Source organism: Mycteria americana, chromosome 1, assembly GCF_035582795.1.
Source record: "Mycteria americana isolate JAX WOST 10 ecotype Jacksonville Zoo and Gardens chromosome 1, USCA_MyAme_1.0, whole genome shotgun sequence".
NCBI lineage: Eukaryota > Metazoa > Chordata > Aves > Ciconiiformes > Ciconiidae > Mycteria > Mycteria americana.
In genome coordinates this window covers 78,960,149-78,986,049 of record NC_134365.1, presented here as the reverse complement: position 1 = coordinate 78,986,049, position 25,901 = coordinate 78,960,149, and the positions used below count along the sequence as shown (strand labels likewise).

General features: G+C 40.4%; 1 protein-coding gene across 1 annotated transcript in view; it reads left to right on the top strand.

Moving 5' to 3' along the window:
- Positions 1-25,901, top strand: part of PHF21B (PHD finger protein 21B) — a 66,169-nt gene that overhangs the window by 29,956 nt on the left and 10,312 nt on the right. Inside the window, exons 3-7 of the mRNA XM_075491737.1 lie at positions 9,106-9,456; positions 11,234-11,356; positions 16,613-16,664; positions 22,476-22,552; positions 25,399-25,453. Coding sequence (XP_075347852.1) covers positions 9,106-9,456; positions 11,234-11,356; positions 16,613-16,664; positions 22,476-22,552; positions 25,399-25,453 — 658 coding nt within the window. The remainder of the gene's footprint in view (positions 1-9,105; positions 9,457-11,233; positions 11,357-16,612; positions 16,665-22,475; positions 22,553-25,398; positions 25,454-25,901) is intronic.

Genomic DNA, 25,901 nt, shown 5'->3' with positions numbered 1-25,901 from the left:
ACTCACGTTCTCAGTTTTTAAATTTCTTGTCATAGTTCTCATGAGTGCAGTTCCACTGATAGCTGCTGCTTCTCTTCACGTGTGTACCAAAACCAACCACTACTCCTGGCTTCCCCGGCGACAGGGCTTCTGGAAGATTTCTTGAAAGGAAGACGACTCCTATAGACAGAACCCAAGTTGTGTGATGCCACTGTGTACTGTAGGAGAGATGTGTTAACAGATTGGTCTGTTGCAAAGCTTCTCTCCGTTTGCATCATAAGTCTAAAAAAAAATCATTATTTTTAAGTGTCATGTGTTAAGACTGTGCATAGCCATTAGAAGTGGAAAAATATTACTAAATGCAAGTCAGCCTTTTGTGAAACTAGAAAAGAAGCTAGCAGGTATACATGTTTGTATAGAAAGTTACACAGAATTGTGCAATGGAGAGACAAGAGCACTTTATTGTTTGTTTCAGTAAGGAATAATTGAATTGGGTAAAGTCGTTATTACGGTATCAGAGGAGAAAAGGACTATAATCCCCTAAGGGATGTCATGCACCTTTCTGGTATATAACCCCCAGCGCTGCCAGGGGGACGTGCTGGAATGCTAGCAGAGGAGAAGAGAGATAATCTAATTCAAGGTAACTTAATCAGCGTGGTATATAACCAAGCTAAGGGTTTTGCAACAGTATTTAATATTCAGTGACGGTATGCGTGCAGAAAACAGAAACAAAATTGCTTTTTCAAAAGAAAGGTTTGCAGAGGCTTGGCTGAAAATGTAGCCCTTAATAAATATAGTTGTTAATCTGTTTTATTCTACATAAGCTTTTATACTGTGCTTGTCACCATATTTGAAGCACCTTCCGGTAATGTGTTAAGCACAAAGATTAACATCTGTTGTAAGCTATTACTTCTCTCATCCTTTCCCTTTGGGAAGAAGTGTGTGCAGCTAAAAGTTCTGGTTAAGGTTCCTTTTTATCAGTTTGCTTATTTTTAATAGGCATGCTACTATTAATTGCATGCCACTATATATTTCTGTCAGAGGAGTATGACATAGAAAATGTTTATTGTAGAAAGTGATGAGGTTTGTGGCCTTAATTCGTAGAGAAGGAGGTTGAGACGCCTGCCTATATGAGCATCAGCCTTGCCGTAGAGAATCCCTGCACCAGAGACATGTGGCCACCTTGGCCTTTCATACTAAGTCTTTACAGGGAGAGCTTTGAAGATTGGGATGAAAACACAGTACTTTATTGAAAAGTCTGTGGGAATCTCCGTTACGCACTAGTGAATAGGTTTGATAGGTAGCCTGTGCTGCTGAGAGAGACGTGGGCTTGTTGGGGCATCTGGAGTGCTCCATGGTATGTATTTTACACTGCTGTAGTGCAGCCAAGACGGATGAAGGTGTGAGTAAGGTGGTGCGATAAGAACTGTTCCTTGTGGATGGTGGTATGCCAGAGGTTGGCAGTGATGAGAAATCTGGTCTTCTGCAGCATGGACAAAGAACTTGTATGGTGTATCGAGGGGGACTACATACACCCAGATGCAAATTTTCCAAGGAACCTCCCTGTGTTACCTCTGCCTTTCTGAGTTTCAGTGTCAGTTGTCTCTTAATGAGAGAACTGATCCAGGGTGGTGGGGAAGGAGAAGCAGAACTGGCTGTTACTGATGTTTAAGACCTTCAGATCCAATCAGTCGTGAACATTTTGAAAAGGACCTCCACGGAAGTCAGATCTCCATGACAGTCTGCACGTGGGAGCCTAAAGTATCCATACAACCCCCAAGAAAGATTCAAGCCCTTTTAACACCTGACATGGTACCTTTTTCCCAGGTGAAAACTCTCATGTTTCTCCACATCAAAGGCTGCTTTGCAGAGTATCAGGAAGATGAGAAGAAATGTCCCCTCTCTCCACTGGTGCCATTTGCATCCATGCGAATGATGCGGCTTCAGATCCGTGTCTGGCTTGGATCTGGGCTCTGCTGTGTCTCTGAGCCTCCGTGCCAGTGGTACAATCTTGCCGTAGGCCTCTGGCCGAATGACGGACGGATAGGAAGGTTTGCTCTGTCTGCAGTACCTCAGCAGAGGCTCGGAGGAATTCACTGCACTGCTTCCTGTCTCTAAAATCTTCATTTTCATCTCCTGATGGCTGAGCTTTTTGTGTGCTTCCATCTCGCTCAGGCTGTCAGCAGACAGAAACGATTTTTGTCATTACTTTTATTATTATTTTGTCTTTCAAGTTTTTTGCTTTTGGCTAGTAAATGGTCAAATCATTATAATGTGCCGTTATTGTTGTCGAGAAGCAGGAAAGACTCTTAAAGTGGTGGACAGTACAAAGCGGTGACATCCATGGTCTTTAAAGTGACACCAGAGTTTGAGTCCAGCGAACGCCCGGCTGCGTGGATTAGTCCAGAGCTCGCCTATGAAAGTATGCGGAAGGAGGAAAGCAGACAGATGTTCACTCATTTGTGCCTAAAGGCTTCATGGACACTTTGTATTTAAATTGAAGTAAGTTAATCATAGATGAGTGTCTGTGAGAGAAGCAAGCTGACTTGTAATGCCGAAAAGAGTAGAAATGGAAGTAAGTTATTGACTGGTGTGTATAATCACAGTCTAGCTTTTATATTTTTATTGTAATCCTAAACAATAAGGATTAAATTCTTTCCTCAGAGGCACATAGATAACTGCATATTCAAGGACAGAATCATTGTGCGGAAGGAAAAAAAGCAGAAATCCTTGTCAACTTCAACCCCCACTTGTTATTTTTTTGAATAATATTGATTTTAATTTGCTGGTTTAATGATAGTTTTCCCCTTTGCAAATGGCAAAGAGCCATTTAATGTATCATCAACTCAATAGCAGCAATGCCAAACCAGGAAATACAGGCAGTATAGCTGAGGAGAAAATGTACATTTTATTAGCAAAAGTCAGTCAAGTTCCTGTGAAAATACAGTTTTGTGTTCAAAATGCTGATAACGTTTTTAATAAAGAACTCCCACCTGACTGCCTTATGCCAACATCCACAAAAAGCGGAGCTGGTGGATTCCCACACAAACATCCCTCTCAGCAAAACTTCCATTTCTGTAGTATCAAGCAAAGCTGAAGGAGAAGAAAACCTAAATGAAATAGCTTTGTCTTCTTAAAAATTGCATAGGGGTTATACTATCTGTGTGTCACATTTACACTAAAGTTGGCTATCCACGACTAGCAAATTGAAATACCAAAGCACAGGAGGTATACAGTCCAGTGGAAAATGTCTGATACAGTGCACGTAATTTGAATATGAGTGAAAATACCACAGAGTGATTCTTGGGTTGCGTGGCATGTAAAATGAGAGATGAGGGTTTTGTTTCAAGGTGCTAGTTGCAGCTCTGGCCTTACTGAAGTCTATTCAAATTTGCTGTTGGTTTCAGTCAGATTAAGATTACTTCCCTGGGTTTCACTGTCCAGAGCAGCAGGATTGGGAACGTGGGCTGGAGAAGTTGCTTGGATTTTGCCCTGCGTTTCGTATCATTCTTCTGTGGCTCCCCAGGCTAATATTCCAGGTAGATGCTAAGGAGAGGCTTACGTTGTATGTGAAGACAGGATTCACTGAACTGGGTCATCTGGCCTGGGGTTTCCTCATGATACACACTGAAGAGTAACTTCCTTTTTGTGTAGCCCCATCAAAGGGAAGGAAGAAAAGCGTCTGTGGATCCGTAGTCATGTGTGGAGCCATAGTCACGTGTGGTTTTAAATCTTCCCCCTGTGGCAAGGAAATAAACTGTGTTTATTTTGACTGTGGTCTCAGACCAGGCTGAAGATAATAGGAGCTTATCAGGAAAGGAACCAAAAATCGACCAAGCTGCAAACACTTGTATTCAGGTCAGTTGGGCAACCTGGATTTTAGGGTGTGTCATTACTGTAAAGTTACGCAGAATCTTTTCTTTTGCGTAATTTTTATTGATTAAAAAAAGAAGAGGGAGAGAGTCGGTCCTCAACTGGCATAGACACAGCTTTACTGAAGTCAGTGTGCATCTGTTCATTCTGGTGAAGGATATAATTACCCCATATTGCACTCATTTTATCAGCCATTGCTAATGTTTTCTGTGTGATCCTCTAAAGCTTTTCAAGAATGAAAGCTCTGTCTGCTGCTCCCAGCACTTTGCCTCTGTGACATATGAATTGTGCCAAATCCATTCTGAGTTTTTGTTTTTAAGCTCTGAGTACAAGGGTGAAGTGAAAATAAAGTGTGAATAATGGTCTTTCTCTCAAAGGCAATGTGATATTGCGTTGAGCTGAAAAATTTACTCTCATCCAGATCGGCCCTGCCAGTATGAAGGGCTGATCGATGCTGAGCACGATCCAGCTGATATCTGATATTGGGGAGGGGGAGGGCTCTTCAGTATTGCTGACAAAGCTATAACAGGATCCGGGGACTGGAAGCTGGAGTTAGGCAAATTCAAGCTTGCAATAAAATGCCAGTCATGAGCATAATAAAATATTATAACAGTTTATTGGAGCTCGTGATGAATTCATCGTTAAGAAGTCTTTGGTATTTTCTTTTAAAATCAGCCTTCAGTTTCTGGGAGAAATTCTATGGCCAGTCTGTGAGCTGGAGGACCATGGTCATCCCTTTTGGTTTTGTAATTGAAGTGGTCATCCCTTTTGGTTTTGTAATTGAAGTGCACTTGTTAACTTCCCTTCTTCTAGGCGGTAAGGAGAACACATTTACCAGAATTGCCCTTAACAATTCTCATAGCACCTGCAGATCTGCACAGAGATAACTGTTCTAATTAAATCCTGTCCTTTAGGACTACGTAGGATTGCCCACAGAGATGGGAGGAATTGTGTGCTTTCCTTCCCTTCTCCTCCTTTCCCCCCATACTTGTTTGGGTTTGATCTTGAGGGCTTATTTTGTAAGAGTCTTTCTTTTTTACCTTCTTTTTGTTTACTGCAGCATGGGAGCAGCTCACCTGATGGGATGTAGCTCAGGAAATAGATTGCCCATGATCACAGTTGCCTTTGTCAATGGTGACACACATCAGGCTCTCCCACCTCTGCCACTCAGCAGTTCGTTCACCTCTGCAGTATTCAACAATTTGTGCTCTTGAGAGCTGGAATGATGTTTCGGTGTAATGGAAGCCTTTGGGCTTCATATAGGGACATTTGGATGGAGCTTAATGATACGGGATATACGCGAAGTCATATTAGTCACAGGAGCTGATTCCCTCCTGATCTGAAACTCTTTAAAATATATGAAATTAGAGGTTGCTGAACAAAGAAGCACTCTGCACATCTCACAGGATTGGGCTCCCTGTTATTTCCCTGTCTGAAAAGCAGACAGCCCCCACCTAGTGAATTCTCAGGTCTGGGAATATCTTCTTGAACAGTATGCTCACCTGCAGGCTATTTGAGAAGTACCAGGGGTGTCTGAATATTGCCGCCTAAAATCAAATGTGTCTGTTACTGTACGTATTGAGGAAACTCAAGAACAACACGGGTTTGTGAAATCATTATATTCAAGAAGCAGCTCTCTCTTCTCCTGCATTGAGAGCCCTGGTAGTATCACATTCTGTTTTGACAGCTGTCAGAAGTTAAATGAAAGATATTTGGGGAGAGGAGGGTTGAGCTACAGGAGAATTGTTATTTGCAGCGCTCGCCAACAGTTGCAGTTTTCACTTGGTAGCATACATGCTGTCTGTTATTCTTTCTCTTTTCCTCTCCTTTGCTAAACTTTTGCGCCTTTTGTTTTGTGGCTCTTGTAATGGGGACCGGTGCCATCCAATCTGTGCTACTTTCAGTAGAAAATGTCTTTTTGATACCTTGCATGTGAAAGGCAGTCCGTGCCCTGCCCTACTTTTCCTCCAGTTCTTCTTCGGTGACTGTCAACTTCCAAACTTCTGCTAGTGCCGCTGTCCTCCTTTCATCTCCCAAATTTAAGCTACAGTTTTGCCGTAAGGAAAAGGAATTTACGCTAGCTCTTTCCATCATTTTTTTTCTTCCCAGCTGACACCATTTATTCTCACAGATTACTGTAGCAGTTTGGTTTTTAACATGAAACTCTGCTAAAGGTCTTTCACTTAGCTGTTTATTAAGTGCTTACGCTTAGTGTTTATATTCGAGGGGGGAAGGTTCAGAGGTGTTAGAGCACACGGGGCTTCTATGCTTGCTTTCTGTTTTGGATTCATGCCCGCGGGCTGTAGAAATAAACATTATTTTAACTTTAACTTATTTTAGCTTTAACTCAGGAGCACCTGAAGCTTTTTCTGTAGTCAACCCTTTTTATTCTTCTATACTTGCAAATAAATACGCTCTCACAACGTTAGCTGAACTTGCCAGGGAATTTGCAGAGGCTTAGGCTACGAAGACCGCTATACCTCCTTTGAATCACACGGTGGCAGAAAACGCCCGGCATATGTTCTTGTGCTGTACCAGTTTGGTAAATCGTATCAGCTATTTCAGTATGCAGCGCTTCACAGAGAATATGTTACTTTGGAAAATTAAGGCTGTGTAATTGCCTGTGCGGGAAGAGCTTATTTTATAGCAAAGTAATATGCATTCATCCACAACTTGCAGAATGTGTATTAAGGGTGTGTATAGGATTCAGTGAGGTATTACATCTGACAGTCTCTCTATAGATGTAATAGTGTAGAAAAGATAATTATATAGCCGAATATATATAGGCATTTAGTTTTAATTAGGCTTTTGATTAAATATAAAAGTGCAATTAAGAGTGACAGATACAGTAGATCCTGGTAGACTGCATGACAGTTTTTGGCTAAAAAAACTCCTGAGCTGATTTTTTGTCAGACTTGATTTTTTCTAAAGAGCTCAGTGACTGTTCTGTTGAGTCTTTGATCTGAACTACTCCTTATCCTCTCTCTTTCTCTTTCTCTGTATATTTGTGCTTATCTGTGTGTTTATAGTATTTCTGTTGGTAACAGATGTTATATTAATTTACAAGAAAATTATTTTGGTTTAAGGAGCGATGGTAAAATTTAGATGTTAGCCAAACAGCTAAGAATTAAATTTGGATTTTTTAGCCATGGTAGTACATTTTAACTGTATTTTGCCAAGCTTCCTAGACTTTCTTTTCTGAATAATGATACTATTTCTGTGAACGTGTCTCTTAGCACATGAGCATGAGCAATTTGTTAAAGACTTACATATGAGAGACTTATATAAGATATAACATAGGAGGGAAAGGATAGTTATGAAAATATAAAAGTAGATATTACAAGATCTGCTTGTATAACTGACTCTGATAGAGATATGAACAAGTTGCTTTAAGTATCATGTCTGCTATTGCACTGAGCTGTTGTTTATGTTGGAAGCCTGCGTTTTACAGAATGCCTGGGCCAAGATGGGTTTAAACCAATCCTCTGTGCACTACTTTTGCAAATAAGACCATTAACTAATTATGGATATGAAGCTAATTATAGACTCCTCTCTTAAACAACTTGGCCAGGGTGTTTGTCTGGTATCTTAACTAAATAAATCAAATAAGCATTACATAAAGTGATTGGATAGAGGAAAAAGAGCAAAAAACCCCTCAGTTACTGTCAGTGTGTCTTGAATACGGTTAGCCATAGTTTAGCATAGTTTTGCATCATTTCACAGTGGGTCTATGAGGCCTTCCAGTGTTACCCCGAAGCTGTGAGCCGAACACAGTGGCTTCCTGGCTTTGTCACGAGTCTGCTGCAGGACCTCGGGCAAACCCTCCTCTTCGCTCTTCTTCGGCTCTGTTTCCTCTTTAACTTTCCGTCTACCTTGGTTACCGACAATTTAAACACTCCCAGGCAGGACTGTGCCTCTAATGCACATTTGCACTGCTCGTAGGTGTTAGCATCCTATCGGCAACTGAGGGCCGAGTTATCAAAACACGAAGAGCTCGCAATACGTGTGTTGCTGTGCTTAATATTGGCTGCGGGGACAAACGGGTACGGCTCCTCCTCGACGCGATAGAGGACGATGGCCACGGCCAGCCTTGAGAGGTGATTTTCTGCACATCAGTAAATCCCCGCGTTTTCATTAAATTGCTTACTTAGGCTCAAGATTGAAGTCGGCATCCTTGGAAGGGCTCCTGTAGACTACAGTGCAGTGACACAGGCAGCTGTTTCCCATGTCTGTCTGTTACAACTTGTCATTTTGTTTCACAGTATGGAAGGTGCGAGAAGTGACAGGACTAAATAAGCACAGAGGGAACCGACTGTTTTATCTGGCCGTGTTAACGAATAAGCTGGGAGTGAAGTTAACTTCATGTGAAGCAGTTTAAATTATTTATTTCCAATCCTGGAACTGTACTTAACATGTTGTTAAGGCAGAGCCATGTTGACAGGGTGACGTTAATTACCCCACTGGAAACACATCACATTAGCTGAAAACAATTCTTCGCAGCTATCATTCATGGCCCTGGGTAAAGCCGCAGCCTTCGCAAACCTTGGCAAACGCTTTCCCCCCCGCATCCGTGGAAGTTCCTTCTGCATCCACCCGCAGCTGCAGACTAGCTCTTTACTTACAGCAACAAAATACGAAGTTCGATGGTTGTGGGTTTCTATTCTTCCCCTGTCTTTTTTTTTTTTTGGTGAGCTGAGTGATTGCGTGATTGATCTCCTCTCCATTAGACATGGCACATCTTAAAGATGTGAGGATCTTCATTCACTGATCCACCAGTATAAATGCATACGCTTACCGTTCCTGTAAATGCTTTCCCACAACTCCCTTAATGATTCAGTTCCCGCTCCTTAATTCATAGCAAGAGTGTTGTGTCCTTCAGGAAATTATTGTGTCTGGGGCTTCCATTCTTTGCAAAGGCTTTGGCTTAAACATCCCTACTGAGAACTGGATGTGACTTGAGTAGCATTTGTATGGATGTGTGCTAATAAAAGTGAGGAATTGACTTTTTCCTCCCTTTTTGTTCAGCATTGCAATGAGTTAAGGACTCCAAAATGACCCAGCTGAGGAGCACTGGGAATACATCTACAAGTAAATGAATGGCTGGCTACTTCGACTTGCTACATTATGATTTTTTAGATGCTCCTGTTCCATGGCTAATGCAATTAGAGATTCTACTGGGAGAGCGCACGTATGCAGTGTTTGTTCCTTACGGTGCGAGGCTGTGCCTAATAACGTCTAACTCTCTGTTTGTAGGTTAGGCCAAAGACCCTGATTCCAGACAGCCTCCCTATCTCCCCGTGCAGAGACCAACCTTCCAAGCAGCCTCCTACCTTCCAGAAGGCAACCGTAGTCAGCATCAAAAACCCCAGCCCTGCCCTCCCGACTGCCAATAACACCGTCAGCCATGTACAGACGCCTAACAGCCAGTCTCAAAGTGTCACCGAGTCTACAGCTATTTCATCACCTCTGAGCAGTGCAGGTGTGGCGTACGCCATCATTTCCACCTCCCCCAACAATGCAACTCCTATCAGCACCAGCGCGACTGTCTCTGTGGTCAACGATAGCATTAAAGTGCAACCGCTCCTCATTAGTGCCGACAGCAAGGTAGGTTCTGCTTTTCACGGCGTTTTTTGTTTGGTTATTTGTTTGGTAACACGGGAATTACATTGCAGATGTGAGCAGAATATTCCCCCGGGAGTGCACAGCCCTGTGCAGAGTGATGTCAGTGGTTCCTTTTGAAGAAAATAACCAGAAAGCAATGGGAAAATTCTGAAGGGGACACGTGGACACTAGACCTGTGTACAAGCATATTTTTTAGTGGGAACAAAATGCATCATTATGTAGCCTGACATTAATGGGGCCATATGATCTTCCATTTCCTTAAACCAATCCTCACTAATAATATCCCTGAATTCTGTGCAGGCTCAAATTTCCTATGGAGTCCCTCTTCAATTATACAGTGATACTAGTTATATCGACTGACCCCAGGGGAGTGTATCAAGTAATCAGGCATTCCCTTTTGCACTTTCAGGGGAAGACCAAATGAAATGAGAGCTCAGGGTTTCAAAACTGATCAGCAGATGAATCAGTAGGAAAAAAATCAAGTTATGAGTTACTTGTTTCCTCTTTGTACTGCTTTTCAGCTTTGAAATGCAAGAACTTCACCACTCTCACACCAGAAACAGATTCCATGAAGGCTGCCAAAGTACCCAGCAGACATTCGCTGTAATTTGCTACTGGGATCCTGCTACTTTGGGTCTTGTTGGCAGCCCAGGTTCTCATACAGTGCTAAAAAAGAATACAGGATGTAGGATGGCTTTTGAGGTAAATAAAAGCAGGCATCTCTTCCCCACTTCTCTAACAGAATTTATTTTCCTCTTACTTAAACTGGCTGCTGGTAAGAAAACCGTCCCTTTTTATGCTCTTGAATCTTGTAGAGTGACTAAGTTGAGATAAAGTATCTAACAATTAAATAACATTGATTGAAAGTTAGCAATGAAATAGATGGAAAAGGCCCAGCGTTCGAATCCAATAACCTTCATCAAGACGGTGAGCTTGGGAAGGTCTTCCATAGTCCTTCATGAAGCTTTGATTATGGGTATAAAGTCACATGTGTAGTGCTGTGGTCAGAAATTGTCCTTCATTCCTTTTAATTTAATAGCTTCTGAGATAATGTTATCTGCACCGTGTAAGTCTTCATGTGGTAATTCAAATACGAGCAGCTGGATATACTAACATACACGCATGTGTAAGAGATCTGTGTAGTAATTCCTATGGGTCCTAAACCAGAATCAATTTTAATTCAAAACACATATAGTTTAGTTTGTTTATGCAAAACTGGACATCCACTGCTCATAACACGTAAATGCTGAGGACTGAACTCTGATCTCAGTTACGTGAGTAGTACTGAGGAGTATCTTCCTTCCCATCCACATGTACTTATTCTGAAATAAATCACACTGGCATGACTGAGATCAGACTGTGGTTTTGAATGTGTAGTAATTCCATCTCTTCTACCTGTATGCAAAATAAAATCAAAGGAAAGACCTTAAAATCACTGACAACACGAGTGCTAAAGCTAGGCTGCTGAGTCAGCTTCAGAAGTCCTCTAAATAGAAAGTGTCCTAATTTTCAGAGACACTGATCAAGCGGCTCCCTTAGGCTGCAGTAGGTTTATAATGCAGCAATAAAAATTAATTTTTAGAACTTAAGTATGGATTTAGAAGCCTAACCTAGGTATCCATTTTTTTATATTTTTGGCTTGTGACTTGCAGGGGTAGGGGTATCAAGTAACTCTTCAAAGAAGAACCAAAGGTTTCAGGCAGAAAAATCCAGTTTCATATAGTGCATTCTCTTCTTTTATTTGTACATTGTCTTTTAGGTTATCATTATTCAGCCTCAAGTCCAAACCCAGACAGAAAGTAAAGTGGAGACAAAGAAACCTCCTGAAGAGTCAGCTCAGGGACCCCCTGCTACCAAAAAGAAAAAGGAGGAAAATCCAGAGGTGATCTTTTTTTCTCTTTTTATTAATAAGTGAGCTACAGTATGGTTAAGTTATGGGGGCCAATTCTAGACTTTTTTGTGTGTGCATAAGTAATTACTGCATTTGTGCTCATGGTTCTGCCAGCTGTTCATCTCTCTACCCAATCACTGCAATCGAGGTGATTTCCCCGCCAGTGAGGTGCTCTGACAAATTTGGTTTGCATCGTTCAAACCTTCCATTGTCACAAAATGTAAGAATTTTAGGTCTCATAATAATCTAGGCACCTTGCATGGGTATAGCTGTATTTCTTGTGAAGGGTGTATACAAGCTTAAGATATTTTCTTTTATGTTATCAAATATATAACGTTGGGTTTACAGGCTGCGTATGAGGTTGAATTAACACTTCTTTTGTAAGCTGAGCTTTTACATCTTCTTTGTAATGAATCTTGCAATTTTTAGATTGTATTTAACAATACGGTTTCTTGCATTTGCTGTGTACATGTCCTCCCACATGTACACAGATTCTTTCTAGTCTGAAATACATTAAAATCCTTCAAATTGACTAAGAGAGTAGAAAGCAGGTTCTAAGATTAAATGTCTTTCATGAACTATATTTGCGATGTAAACTAAAAATATAGATCAGAAGTCCTTGTAAAAATGGGGTCTCTTTAACAGGTATTTTGGTTTTTGACTAGATGTTTTCACATTAGATTGCGTGTACTTTTGAGGCAATTTGAGAAGTTATACAAACTGAATCTACTTCTATTGTGGAAATGCTCAGCTCCTGTGAAAGCTTAACCTTAGTAGTCTAATAAATGTGTAGCATGAAAGCATCCTTGGAGCTGTAGGTTTAAGAGGATTATTACAATATAAATTTATAATGTTACTTGAGGCATGTGGGTGGTCATTTGTTTTACCGTTTTAAGAGGTTTGTATAGTTAAAACAGTGTTAAGGATAAATCGTGGCTTTTAGCCTAGAATATCACAGCTTTATGCAGAAGCTTTGCAGAACTACACTTAGGAAACCTCCCAAGGTTAAAATCTGACCCTCATATGAATCTTCATTGCCACTGAATGATGGGACTGTAGGGTCCTGTTTTGTTTACGGAGGTATTTCCGGAAGATTATTTATTGTGTAGCACCTTATGGGCAGAAAGGCTAGTAGATCCTGCTTAAAAACGGAATGCTAGAAAAAACATCCATTTTTCTTTGCCTGTAACTTATCCCCATGGAAAGAATATTGAGCAAAAATCTTCCAGAGAGATGCAGGAAGAGACCAGGGGACTGGGCACACTTTTTGGCATAGCATTCATAAATTTAATAAGCTTTTCATTAAATTGCTAACTAGAATATCTTGACTACCTTTTTGGTAACCAAAAACATTGGTCCTACCATGTATACTGGCAGTCTCGGCAAGCACAATTTTCTGGGTAGGATGCTGAAGCTACGTATGCCCTTAAGTATGGCAGTTCTTTTCTTTTCATAGATTTGTTTCACGGCCGTAAATATGTAGGTCTAGAGTTAATTTCTTTTGTTCTTTGAAAGTAAACTTTAGTTGATTATCATGTATTTATGCAATTAGTGTAATTAGAACTAACAGCATAATTAGTGTAAATACATGTAATGACATAAATAGAACATGTAATTACAAAATGAAATGGTTTTGTAAAAATCTTTGTTTTGCTTCATGAAAAGACATACTGCGCATTTCTAAAAGCACTCGTGGCTTTTAAACAGATGATTACATTTAAGGCAAAGAGTAACAAAGATACCATGATATTTTTAAAAATAAAATAAGCGCTCTAGGCACTTCTCTCCACACCTTTATCTTCAAAGCACAAAACTGAGGCAGGAACTCCAATATGGCTGTCCATAAATGTTAATCGTGACAGACTGGGATTTAACAAATTAAACTGAAAATTTAAAACAAATAAACCGGAAATCACCAGACTTACCAGGAGCCAGGAATCCCATATGCAGTTACTGAGCGTACCTGTACGACTGAGGATAATTACTGTCTTTTGTTCCTGGCTCGGTCATTCTGCTGGCAAGCCGTGAAGCCGATCCTGGACACAGCCCCCTGCAATACGTACGCCTTTTGCATAAGCCAAAGATTTCTCCTTTCCCAAGTACGTCATCGCTAGACTAAAGCAAACCTCCTCGCGTCCGTCGCCTTGCAGCCAGGACGCCTGGACGCCTGGCTGTGGCGTGGCTTTCCCAGGGTGGAGGGTGTCAGCCACCCAGGGTGTCCCAGGTCCAGCGGTCGGAGCCCTCTCCTGGGATATGGGCTCAGTCCCCCCGGGGCTGAGGAGGGTCTGGAGGAGTGGGCCACCCGCTCCCCGCCATCAGCGGGGCTCTGCCGGCCACGGCGGCCAATAACTGCCCATCTAGTGATGGGCCTTCTCCCACCAGAATGACTTCTGCAAAGAAATGAAGGAATTACGCGGGGGAGCTGCTCCCATGGGGAGAAAGTGCCTGAGGGGTTGGGGGTTGTTTTGCTTTTGGGTTTTTTTTCTTAAAAAGGCCTGAGTTCAGCACAGAAAGAAACAGAATTCCACCCAAAACTTTTTGCTTTTTTAAAATTTTATATTAGTAAAATGTTATATTTCTGGCAGCATTTTCCAGGGCATTCTAGCAGTTTTTTATTTAAAAGAAAAATTACTGCCATAAATGCTGGTTATTTAGCTAACAGTGTTTTTAATCGCACCTAAGAAGGACAAGAGAGACACATTGCAATTGTGAACCAAATGCTACTGTTAGGCCTGGATTGAAAATCTGGAGAAACTGAAGCCTCAGTTTTGTGGATTTCTGCACAGAGGAGAACCAATATACTCTGTGGTATTTGAAAGAAGAGCATTGCAGTGGAAGTAGTATTTTGAGTTGAATCCAACGAGCTACATGAGTGTGAAATAGCAAAACCCATAAAAACAAATATGCTGTTAATATAAAATGCTTGTTAAAAAGAATACAGCTTCTACTGGGATTTTTTAAAAAGAAACCATCTTTCAAATATCTATAAAAGCTAACCCTTCCTGTGTTTAATAGTGAGATAATTATCAAGTCCATTTATCAAGGCTCTTCATATGTTAAGCAAGTATGCTGTCATTACATTTAATTAGATATGTATTCAAATAATTTTAGTATTAAGAGAGGAGATTGTCTAGTGAGCATTCTAGTACTCAAAGAATTTTAGTTTAGATGTCAGAAAATGTATGCTCCCCCTACAGTTTAATCTTCGGGCAATACAGGCATTCTGCGCTCCATTGGGAAAATAGAATCGCACGTTAACCATTCCAGCTTTCTGATTCTACGCCTAAATGTCGTTATTACTTCTGCTCAGAGTGCCGAGACGCATCCTGTCACAAAGTTACTTTTTGGTGGGGGTGAGGTGAAGCTTGTAATTCTACTCAATTGACTAATTTTCTTCTCAGATCTGCACAGTGGATCTGGGATCAAATATTCATCTTTCCCTTCAGGTGTGGAGCCCCCACTGTGTCTAGCTGGTGTTTTTTAGACACGTAAAGAGTGAATATTATCGAAATCAAGGTCTGACATGCAAATGAACACATGTGCTTGTAATTACCACAGTTATGGAAGGCAGAAATATAGCATGAATATATCTAAATTGCCAGTGATGAGATTCGACATCACTATTTTTTAATGTACAGGGAGAATGACATACTAGGAGATCGTGAAAAGAAAATGTTCCTGTCGTATGATGTTGTTAGTTCGCCTGTTTGACAGAGATATTTTCACATATGTAAGAGGGATATAGGTGTCCAGTCCTGACCCTCAGGTTTTGAAGAACACACCCTATAACTAGATCTTTTCATCTGCAAAATGAGGATGTGCTTGTTTTCACAATTTCCCTGTGTGAAAGTCAGAATTCCAAATGAGATGGTAGTTCTAGTGACTTACTAGTTGATTTTATCCTGAACTGAAACGAAAAGTTTTTTCACAAAACTTCACAGTGAAAAGGCTTTTCACAAAACAAGAAGGTCAAACTAATTTTGACTTTGAAGTGTTGAAACGTGTTCTCCTGACACTTCTTTGATTGAAACAGAATGTTTGACCTTCTACCGCTTAAACGCTGTATTTTAGTTTGACCTAAATCTACACATTTTATTTTGGGTGAGTATGATATTTGCATCTTCCTGTGATCTTTGGATGCTTTATCAGAGTTGGATTGTGGACTTTGCTTGCTTGGATTTTCTAATAGCTTGGGTTTCATAGTCAGATTGTCTCTCCTGTGGAATTGCACTTCGTGAAAATGCCACTTGGGTATCATGACGCAAGAAAATTGTTCAGTGCAGCAGAAAGAAGAAGAGATCCCCGAGGCTCCCACAGTACCACAGATGTGACTCAAAACCAAGGAGTTCAGTTCAGTTTGGTCTTGGAACAGCACAGCAGAATTTCAGTTTTGCATCAAAAAGATGGAAAAAAAGCTTCAGCAAAACTTCTTCCACAAGGAAAAATCTCCCAATGAAAAATCACTGACAGAAAATTTAGAATCTGTTCTAGTACTTGCCCTATTACTGCATCGGCATGTTTTGAAGATTTGTTAGTATGAAGATGTGTTTTGTGCATATAGAGTATACGAGAGTTCTGAGTAATATTTTAGATCATATTCCTCACTGCAAAATGAGTTCACCAGGGTCAGTGGGAGATGTTTGTTCACTCCCTATTGAGGGAAAATGTTGGTTCGGTGTACCTCTTCATAATTCATGCACATGATATTCTCTCTGTAACTTGGGAAGAGAAATTTCTGAAAGTTTTTCTGGGGGGAGGGGACTTTCAATATGCTTCAGATTTTTTGTTTAGTGTTGTAAAGTTCAGTGGAAGTGTATCATATCTTGTTTTACTTCATACAGCTTGCTCATATCCAATAAAAGCACTGCCATGTTCAGATAGTAATAATAATACACAATTACTTCTCTAAAGAGTGGAGTAACAAAGCAGCTAGCGATATGAAATTGAATTGATTGAATTGACTGAATTTTGATCATGCACTGTATAAAATCAGTAGTCATACAGCATTGGCTTCATAAGTCTCTGAACTGCTAAAGTTCGTCTAGCCATACAAGTAGGACGTGACTGACCAGGCATATCTGAAGCAAATCTTCAATTAAAGTTCTTCATATTACTATGTATTCAAATAAGATACATTTCTAAAAGACCTTTACCGGGTTTATTCGTCAATGCTAGATTTATTTCTTTACTTACTTCTACCATGATTGTTGTAGTAGAAAATCTAACCGGTGTTTATTTTTTCCTTAGAAAATTGCCTTCATGGTAGCATTAGGACTGGTTACAACAGAACATTTGGAAGGTAAGATGGCATTTTCGGTTTTCGAGTTCAGTTTTCGAGTGAAACCTTTTCTCTTGGCTGCAGAGCAGAGCAGCCAAGAGCAATTGGTGATTCTGTCCTCTGAAGGGCAATGAAAAATCAGGTGAAATGTTATCTATGCACAATTGTGCTTTTCGGCCTCAAAATAATGGGTGGCTTTACTTTGCTCTGCCTCCCATCCCATTGCACAGCTCAAGGGGCATGGGGACTGGCTCTGCAGCCAGCACCAGCAGGCTTGGCATAAGCTGGCATTTGGGCTCACACAGTCATCATGGTCCTTTAAAGGATGTTAACAACTGGAGGACGATAGGGAGGCAAAAAGCTTGCAAAGGCTCTGACCAGCATTGATCTGGTTGAAGAATCAGCGAGGTTCAAAGAGGTTTACCCAGATCTTCTGTAGCAAGCATGCCCTCTCTTCTTTCCCCATGTGAGATGGACTTTCATTTTTTTTTGAGTTAATCGTCTGTCATCTCTAGAGTTCCACAGAATAATGTGTAAAATAGAGGTGAAAATCTGGCATTTGTTTTATAAGTTTTTAAGCAAATTAGAAAACTACCTCTCACAAAGACTTCCCTCCCCCCATTTTCCCCCCATTTAGCCAAAAATAAACAAACTTCCAGTCTGATCCTGCTTTTGTGTGAGAGCTGCTAGCATGCCTTCCTAGGCTTCTGAATATGAGTTCAAACAAATACTGCACATAAACTAAACGCAGTATCATATAGTGTTCAGTTTACTTTTCCAGCCTTCCAAAAATACCTTGCAAGAGTTAGCAGATTTGTACCTTTCTCTGCCTCGGCTTTGCCTTTCTGAAAGCATAGATGAGAGGGGAAAAAAGAGTTTGTTCGGCGAATTTGCCAGTGGTGTGAGATGAGTTGGGGGTTTCTTGGCAGAATGGGTTAGTTCTCATGGACAGAGAAGATACAGCTGTTTTTAAGGAAAAGCCTACAGCTTGACGTCTTTTAGTTACATGCTCAGCTAACGCAAGTTGGTGTGGTTCCACCGGTATAAGGAGAAAAATCTGGTATCTGTGTCAGCTGACAATGATTCTTGATCACAAAAAACGTTAATGATAATTGACATTTACCACCCGTCCCATGGACCATCGTCAGCAAAATACTTAGGAATTTCCAGTGCACTGAGTTTAAGTTTTATGTGCTTTAGACTTAGGCACGTGCTTAGATACGTTGCTGACTCAAGAGGTATCTACCATTTTACAGCTTGATTTCTTTTTAGTAAGATTCCCTGTGCTTCTGTTCCTTGGTTTTAAGAGAGGTTGTGAATTAGGGAGAAAATAGCATCTTAATTGTAAGGTCTCCTCCATATATGCAGCAGGTTTTCTGTGGGTCTTGTTGCCTTTTTTCAGCGTCTTTCCTCTTTAAATCTGCATTTTAGAAAATCATTTAATGTCCCAGTGACTGAGAATTTGAAAGCACTTTAAAGAAACTTTAAGCCATCGGCCTTTTTAATCCCTTAATGGTAATGGATTGAAATGGAAATTAAAAAGCTACAGCAATTTTGGGAGAAGATTTATAATCCAAAAGTGCAAATGATGACTGGTTCTTGTTTTCTTTGTCTAAGGAAAATAGGACAACATTTGAAATTATGCTGAAGTGCAAATTATGCTTACAACAGAGAGAATTTAATTTTGAATAATTCTTTACCCTTTGATTTTATTGGAACTAAGAAATTGTGTGGATTTAATGCTCATGTTCAAAACGCCAAGTACCGCTCTGCTCTGTTGTTCTAGAGTAAGTGCGGAGACGCACATTTTGAACCTAACTGCTACAATACTAATCCTGCAGAATCAATTCCTTCAGACAAATTCACTTTTATATTCCTACTAGCTTTAAATAAATGGCTCCCACCAAGAGCTATTTACTATGGAAAGGGTATTTCTTCAGGAGTATTGGTGATTACAGCTGTCAAAAATACCCTTATAGCTTTCACATGCTAAAGGTTATTATTTTAGTGCTATGTCATATTTATGGTTATCAGCCATTGCTATTTATCAGGAAGCAGCGGTCATTACACAGTTCAGTTTATTTTAGTACTTCTAATGTATTTCTCAATTTCACATTTTTGGAATTAAGCTGTATCAAGATTGGGTCATTAAAAGCTTATTCACTCAGTATCATCAATTCACAGTGTTACTGCTTTTCTTCATTTTATTCATTAATTTTGTGGTGAAGGGCTACGATCCACTTCTATATGGATTTCTCTATCAGCCTAGCAGCCTTTCCACCTAACGTCCAGAGGAGCATCTTTCCCCTTACTGGGAAAAGAGCTCTCTTCTGCAGAGCCCGAGTGTGATGCATCTTTTGAGGCCTTTACCAGTAAATGAACACAGCCGCTTCCATTGACTGACGTTCTGCAAGGTACGGCTTTCCCTGAAGTTGAATTGTCATTACGGGCCTCGTAGAATGACCATACAGAGTGTTTATTGATGAAGGCAGCAGCTCATTGAAGCTTTGCCTCCAACGTAAAGCTATCTTCAAATTTATTCATCTCTGTCCAATGTATTACAGTTTAGAGGTTTTTTTTTCTGTTTGGTTTACATTTTTTAAATTAATAAACTAAGGAATAAGATAGCCCCTCTGTGATGCAGTGCATGGTTGTAACATATTAAATCTCTTTCTCTAGGCTAGTAGAACACCTTTTGGCATTATCATTGTGTAAAAAAAAAAAAAGTCAATAGGAAGCAAAACTTTAAAAGAATTCTTTAGTTCAGGTCATTCTAAAAATGCACATCTTGTTTTACCATAGCAAAATAAAACCCCTGGAATATTTCCATCTAGGTTACCTGAAAGTTTTAATCAGTTAAAACAAATTACTTATTTTTACTTTATTAAGCCCTGTTTTGAAACGTACACAATACTTTTTAGCAGAAGTAACAAGTAACAAAAGATAGTATACCAGCATATTTCCATCTATTTCTTTCCATCTTTATTTCCGTCTATTCCCACTGCTATTACTTTTCCCCCCAGCCAGCTTTTATCTCTGTACCATAGCGATCCCTCTTCCAAAGCTGCATTCCAGGTATCTACCACATGTGTGATTCAGACTCCATCAAACATTTCTGTTGCCTTGGTGAGAGCATGTACTGAAGAAATTCTCTCTTAAACCTGGGACCCAAAAGGGCAGAGAGCTACAGATCCATCAGAGTCCCCTTGTGAAGACACTTGGCCCAGTTATGGACACAGAAAGCTCTGCTGCGTCGAATTCTTTGCTTCTTTTTCTCAGCCAGTGAAAAGTCACGATCTTGTATCCCTGTGACCACTTCTGAAAGACTAAGCCTGGGCTGCCCTAACTCCAGCTTTTTCCCTACACTGCCACGAGGGTGCTGAGATGCTGCAAGCCCTGGATTCACTGACCACGTAGCGTGCGTTACTGAGCCTGGCTGCAAGAACCACGGCTCCAGCTCACACTGTTGAGACCAAAGTAAAAACTCAGCAAAGTAAAAATGGAGGCCACTTCCTCGATTTCTTTGCCAACATCAAGGCACATGGTTCCTCTGTTGTGGCATGTCTGTCACCTTTTGGCCTTGAGAGCATTCCTCTTACAAGAACTGAGGCTGACATCAAGAACCACCATCTCTCTTCTGGTGGCTCTGTGGCAGGCTACTGGATCCGTGTCTAGCACTTACCCTGCTGCCGAGGCCCGATTCCCTTTAGAGGATGCCAAAGAGTCTGGAAGCTTCAGGATGGAGATTTCAGCGTAGCCAGACGAGCGTTTGACAGGAAATACTTTCAGAGTGGGGCAGAACTGTTACCCATACAAGATCCTCCGGTTTGGAGTCTGCCTGCGTCTGAGGATGTTAATAAGATGCTGGCAGTGGTTGCAGCCATGGCATTTATCGCACGTCTCGGTGCAGCCTTGGATCACACGTTTCTTGCTAGTGAGATTCTGTATAGCTCCCTGAGTCACATGGCAGCATATGTCTAGCTCACGTCAGACTGTGAATACAGACCTGCCTGTGCTCTTTGAATTGCGCTAGGAGAAGACACCTTCCAAGCGTGAGAGGTGACATGTTCCTGTGCCAGTGGGAAAACCCAGCCAGAATATGCAAGTAGTTGCTCTTCTGTTTTTCTTGTCTATCCAGTTTCCTTCTGATACATCCATCACTCCAAGAGTGGCGGCTTAGCCTATAGTCTTTTGTGAATGAAAAGTTTCAAATCAATGTCTTGGAACTCAGGCCAGTACAAAATCCATGCAAAGTGTTGGTCTCGTCTCTAGGGACACCGTGTCCAAGATGTGACCGACTATACTAATACCATTTACTGTAGCAATGCTTAAAGTGGTACATGGCCCCTTTTACTCTGTGGGGAAGTGATCAACATTTGGAAAGCATGCCTGGAAACCAGAACTATGTGTTGGGAATCCAATTCCCCAGTATCATATACATCCTGAAAGCTGGACTCTGTCTTACTGTTGGATTGCAAGTGGGAGATAGTGCTCAATATCCTGAAGGCCATTTTCCGGTGCTGAGGATGTTCTCAGATAGACCTCTGTAGCTCAGACATTGATGAAAGATGCCAGACCTTCTGCAGAACCAGATGGTGTCCTGAGTTTCTCTTGGGTGTGCTCCTGGTCCTCTGGGCTGAAGAGCTACTGCTCCTGCCAGTTCCTCTCGTTCTGAGAGATTTACTTAGAGCAAGACAGAACGGAGGTATCACCATCGCGGGGGCATTTAGACTAACAAGATCCCTCTGGCACCTCAGTGCAGAGTCTACACTTTGCCTTACAATATTCATGTAGGAAACATTTTGGAACAGAGCATCAGCCCAGCTGTGCACACTTCATGTCATGGGATGGATGCTGGGTGGCTCTCCTTGCTAAAGTATGTCTGCTCTTACTTTATTATCAAAATAAAAAGTAGGCTCTAAAACACATGGTTGTAATAATCTCACCATTCTGAACTGATGTCAAGAGCTGGAAAAAGAAATTACGTATGATGGAAATGAAATCCTAGCTCAGATAAAAGTAGCATTAAACCTGCAGATTTCAGTGGTCGAGGAATCCGCTCACTCTTTCTGTGTGTGTTTACAGAGGTAAGCACGTGGCTAATTGCTGCTACATGCAGTCCTCAGCAAGTACCATTTTGAATAGGCGTTACCATTTAGTGGAAAGGAGTTCTCTTGTGTTTCACCCTTTTCCGAACAGGACTGCAATTCGATGAGTCTATCTTTGCGCCGCTGTTTCCAGTGACGCAAATACGTGTACGGCTCATAACAACATTTTGCGTACTCAGGATTTGTGAAGGTGTATCATTTTGGATGGATAAATCATCACGCCCTAGTTAGAACTGAATCTAGCCACGCCATTCTGACCGTGCTTTTTCTAACCTCCGCAGAGGAAAAGTAACGTAAATTAAATTTAAAAGGATCGCTATGCTTTCGTCTGATATGAATTACAAGGCTTAACTGCTTTAAATGCTTCATTTTTGTTAATAGCAGACATTGATAGTATTTTGAAAGCTCTCTGTTGACGCTTGCTGAATATGCGTCTGAAGGGATCATAATAAAAATCTTGTAGGGCAGCAGAAGTCCACTTTGGAGGAGGGAAAAAATAAAAAAATGCCTGTGTTCTGAATCTTACAAGGAAAAGCTTATTAATGTCAAACCTTGAACTGCAGCAAATATCAATGCTGATGCAACCCAATTATACTTTAGAAACTGAAACTGAACACAAAGCCCAAGGGGTTGAGGGTAAGAGCGTCTTGCTTAACAAGTTAGATCTACGTTTTTCCCCGATGAATGAGAAACACACAATTCATGTTTCTTTCCATGGTTACAGAAATCCAGAGCAAGCGTCAGGAAAGAAAGAGAAGAAGCACAGCAAATCCAGCCTACAGTGGACTCTTGGAAACAGAGGTACTTTATCATTCACTTTTTTTACCACAGTTCTATTTCATGTCAATAAAAGGTTTAACTGCTTCTTATTACAAAAGTATATATGAATGCAGAACCACACATTTACTTGTAAAGAGATATTGATGTGGAAAAGAAAAAAAAAATCTCATCTCAGTAGCTAAGCAACAGGTTTTCACCCCACAATATCACTTCCTTCAAACTAGAATTCATGTTAGTTTTCATAAAGGCCAACAGGACTAAATTAATGTGGGACCTAATTACTCTTTCACCCATGCAGACAGTCCCTTTAGGTCAGAACTGACGAACAGAAGTGCTGCATTATGTTCAAACTTGCATTGCTATTTCTCTTTTCCTATGTGCCAAATAATAAATGGAAAACTTTGCTTTTTTTATTAGTGACATTCATAAAAGGGATGTGTTGGTTTAAGAATCAGTGTGCTCTGCAGGGGGTATGGAAGCCTGCATAATAAATATAATAATGCATAATTAAAAATAAAATGTTCTGGATAATCTCTGTTGTCTGTTACACTTAGGCTGTTACATTTATAGTAGCAGCAAAATTTGGTCCTACATAATATTGGATTGCAAAGCTGGTGTAAAAGCAGCATATAAATAGACTTAACTTTTTCTGAAATTGTTTTTTTCTTTGTTTCTGAACTGACATATATGCATTTATTCAGCTTATTAAAATTCCACCTTTAAAATTTCACCACAGTTTGAGGTTACAATCTGAACTTCCTACAGGCATGAAACTGATTTGCAGCCAGCTCTCCATTTAAGCACGATTTCTCTGTGTTCCGAGTTCTTTAAGCCTAAAGGAAGAGATTTTTCTTTATTTAGGTACAAGCGATGCAGAATCTTTGGGATGCCAACATTTCAGATTTCTGTGTTTGTTGGCAGACAGCAGGCAGATGAGGCTAAGAAGAAACCCACTACTGTAGTCAAGCTGCCTAGTGGCTTGATTGTTCTTTTTTTGACAGTATTAGAGATTTTTATACTCCAGAGCAGCTCTGGGCACTTGAATTCTTCAGAACTCAACTTTTCTCTGGCGACCTTCAGAGCAAATACTGATGTCCACAGGTCCAGTATTTAACACAGTAGGAACCTTAGCCTTGCTAGCATTACATTGGTAGTGTCTTCTCTTAGACCTTTTTGTCTTGATGGGTTTATTAAAATACTTGCAGCAGAGTTTTGTGGCTGTAGTCTGGTCGGTGTTTGTGAGAAACTCAATTATCTTGGAGCAGGGATGGAGGAGGTGATGGAGGAGGTCTGCTGCACCCCTAGTTCATACTTCTCATTATATCTATTCTCAAAAGCATATCCTGAAGTGAAAGATGGCATGGAGAAAGAAATGTCTGTGAAAGAGTCCTGTGGCTGATCAGCTGTGTCCTCATTAGGAGTTGTCATTAAGTACTGACCATGGGGAATGCCGTTCAAGTAAAATGGAGGCAGATGGTTTTTCTCTGATCAATTAGCTGCTCAGATTGATTTGCTAATCAGTGAGTTGAGGTATTTTGTGGCATTTCAGGCATTTTGGTGCAGTTTAATTTACAGTTAGTCTACTGAATGATCTTTAATTCATGATTGTTTAAATTGAAATTGCATATAAATTAGACTTTTTATTTGCCAACGCCCCTCAAAACGGCAGGAGCTCAGCATCTGTAGTGGTGATGCTAACTTCCTTGATTAGAAAAATGTGATCATGGGCTTATGTCTTCACTTGAATGTTGTGCTTTTTCTTTTCAAAGCGTTTTTCTTAAAAAAAAAATGACATACCATTCTGTTTTCCCACCCTCAGTAGCTTTTTTTCCTTTTCTTCTTTCTTTTTCTTTTTTTTTTTTTTCATAGGAAAGGGTTAAGTTTCAGGCTGAGTATTTTTTGAAGGAAGAAACATCTATTCAAAATTCATTAACAGGCTGGCAGGCACCCGTGTATAAGAGAACAGTTTACTCACCACAGAATAAATCATTTATTAGCAAAAACCCTCTAATTTTCCTCCAGGCAGAGTCTAACAACATCTAATGGAGGAAAATGGTACTATTTCCAGTCCTGCTGTACAAGTATTGGATGGCTCAGAGAAACAATTAGGGGTTATATAGACTGTTAATGAAGCCCAGCTTGCTATTGACCGACAGCTTTTACCATCTGACAAGTTGGCGATGGCCTGCATTAAATTAGTTAAACATCTCAGTCAGGTTTCCAGTGGTCTGTGTTTGCAAGTTTGAAAATCTTTGGTGACCTCAGCAGATTGAAATCACTGCCAGCTCCTAGAGGTCGTACACATTAACTTCTGAAAGAGATTATTTTGTGTTTGGGCAAAAATATTTGCCCTAATACATTGCTTGCAAACGAAATACGTTCCTACGAACTGTAGGCAAGTGTCACAGAAGGTAGTGATGTTTTTCTGCAGGTGGGAAGTCCATCACCATTTCTATATACGCAAATAAAGATGTCATCTCACAGCAACAATCTACTGTGCAGATTTTCCTTTATGGACATTGTTTATCTGCTAGGTTTGGAGTTACTGTTGCTGTTGCCTTGCTCTTACCGACCTCTGGAACATATCCTGAAACTCAGTCAATAACATTTGGAATTTGCATTTCTCTCTGTTAATAAAATCTAATGCACATCTAAGTGCTCTATGAAGAACTTGTTAGAAAAGTAAATAATACAGTTGTTTGTATGACTGTCTCAGAGGTTAGCAACGAATATTCTAAGTCACAGAACTGGCTTCTGGATAGCTGGTTATGTATGAGGGAAGCTCATGGAGATTGTCAATATGAAATGGTAAGAGACAACCAGAGCACTTTTCAATGACACTGTGGTCGGTTTCTTTTCCCTTGTAGCGGAAACGCCTTGCATCAAATTATTTGAATAACCCCTTGTTCCTTTCAACAAGAGGTAAGCATATTTTAAAATGAATATACTGCTATTCTAATGACATATTAAATATTTATTAATAGAATTTCATATGAATTACTGCTAGGTTACCATAGGGCATTACTTTGTGTAAGGTCCCTGCACTTTTTAGTGTGCAGTGAAAATAGATGGTTTTCCTGCAAAAACAATTGAAGGATAAGGCTAAAGGTCAAGACTGTGTAGAAACGGATCCAAAGTCTCTGCAATCAGTGGAAAATCCGATCTCTAGTATTGTAAGCACCACGCAGTGAGAGGACTGATTGAAAAAGGCAGTGTTGCCAACCCCAAGTGCTTAAAAATATATATTGAAAAATTGGGATTTAAAAAATAATTACTGTCCTGGGCTTTTCATTTGCCTCTTTTCATCAGCTTTAAGGAACTGCTGTCCGTCCTCAAGGGCTAGAAATTTACCATACCTTTTGCTTTAAAA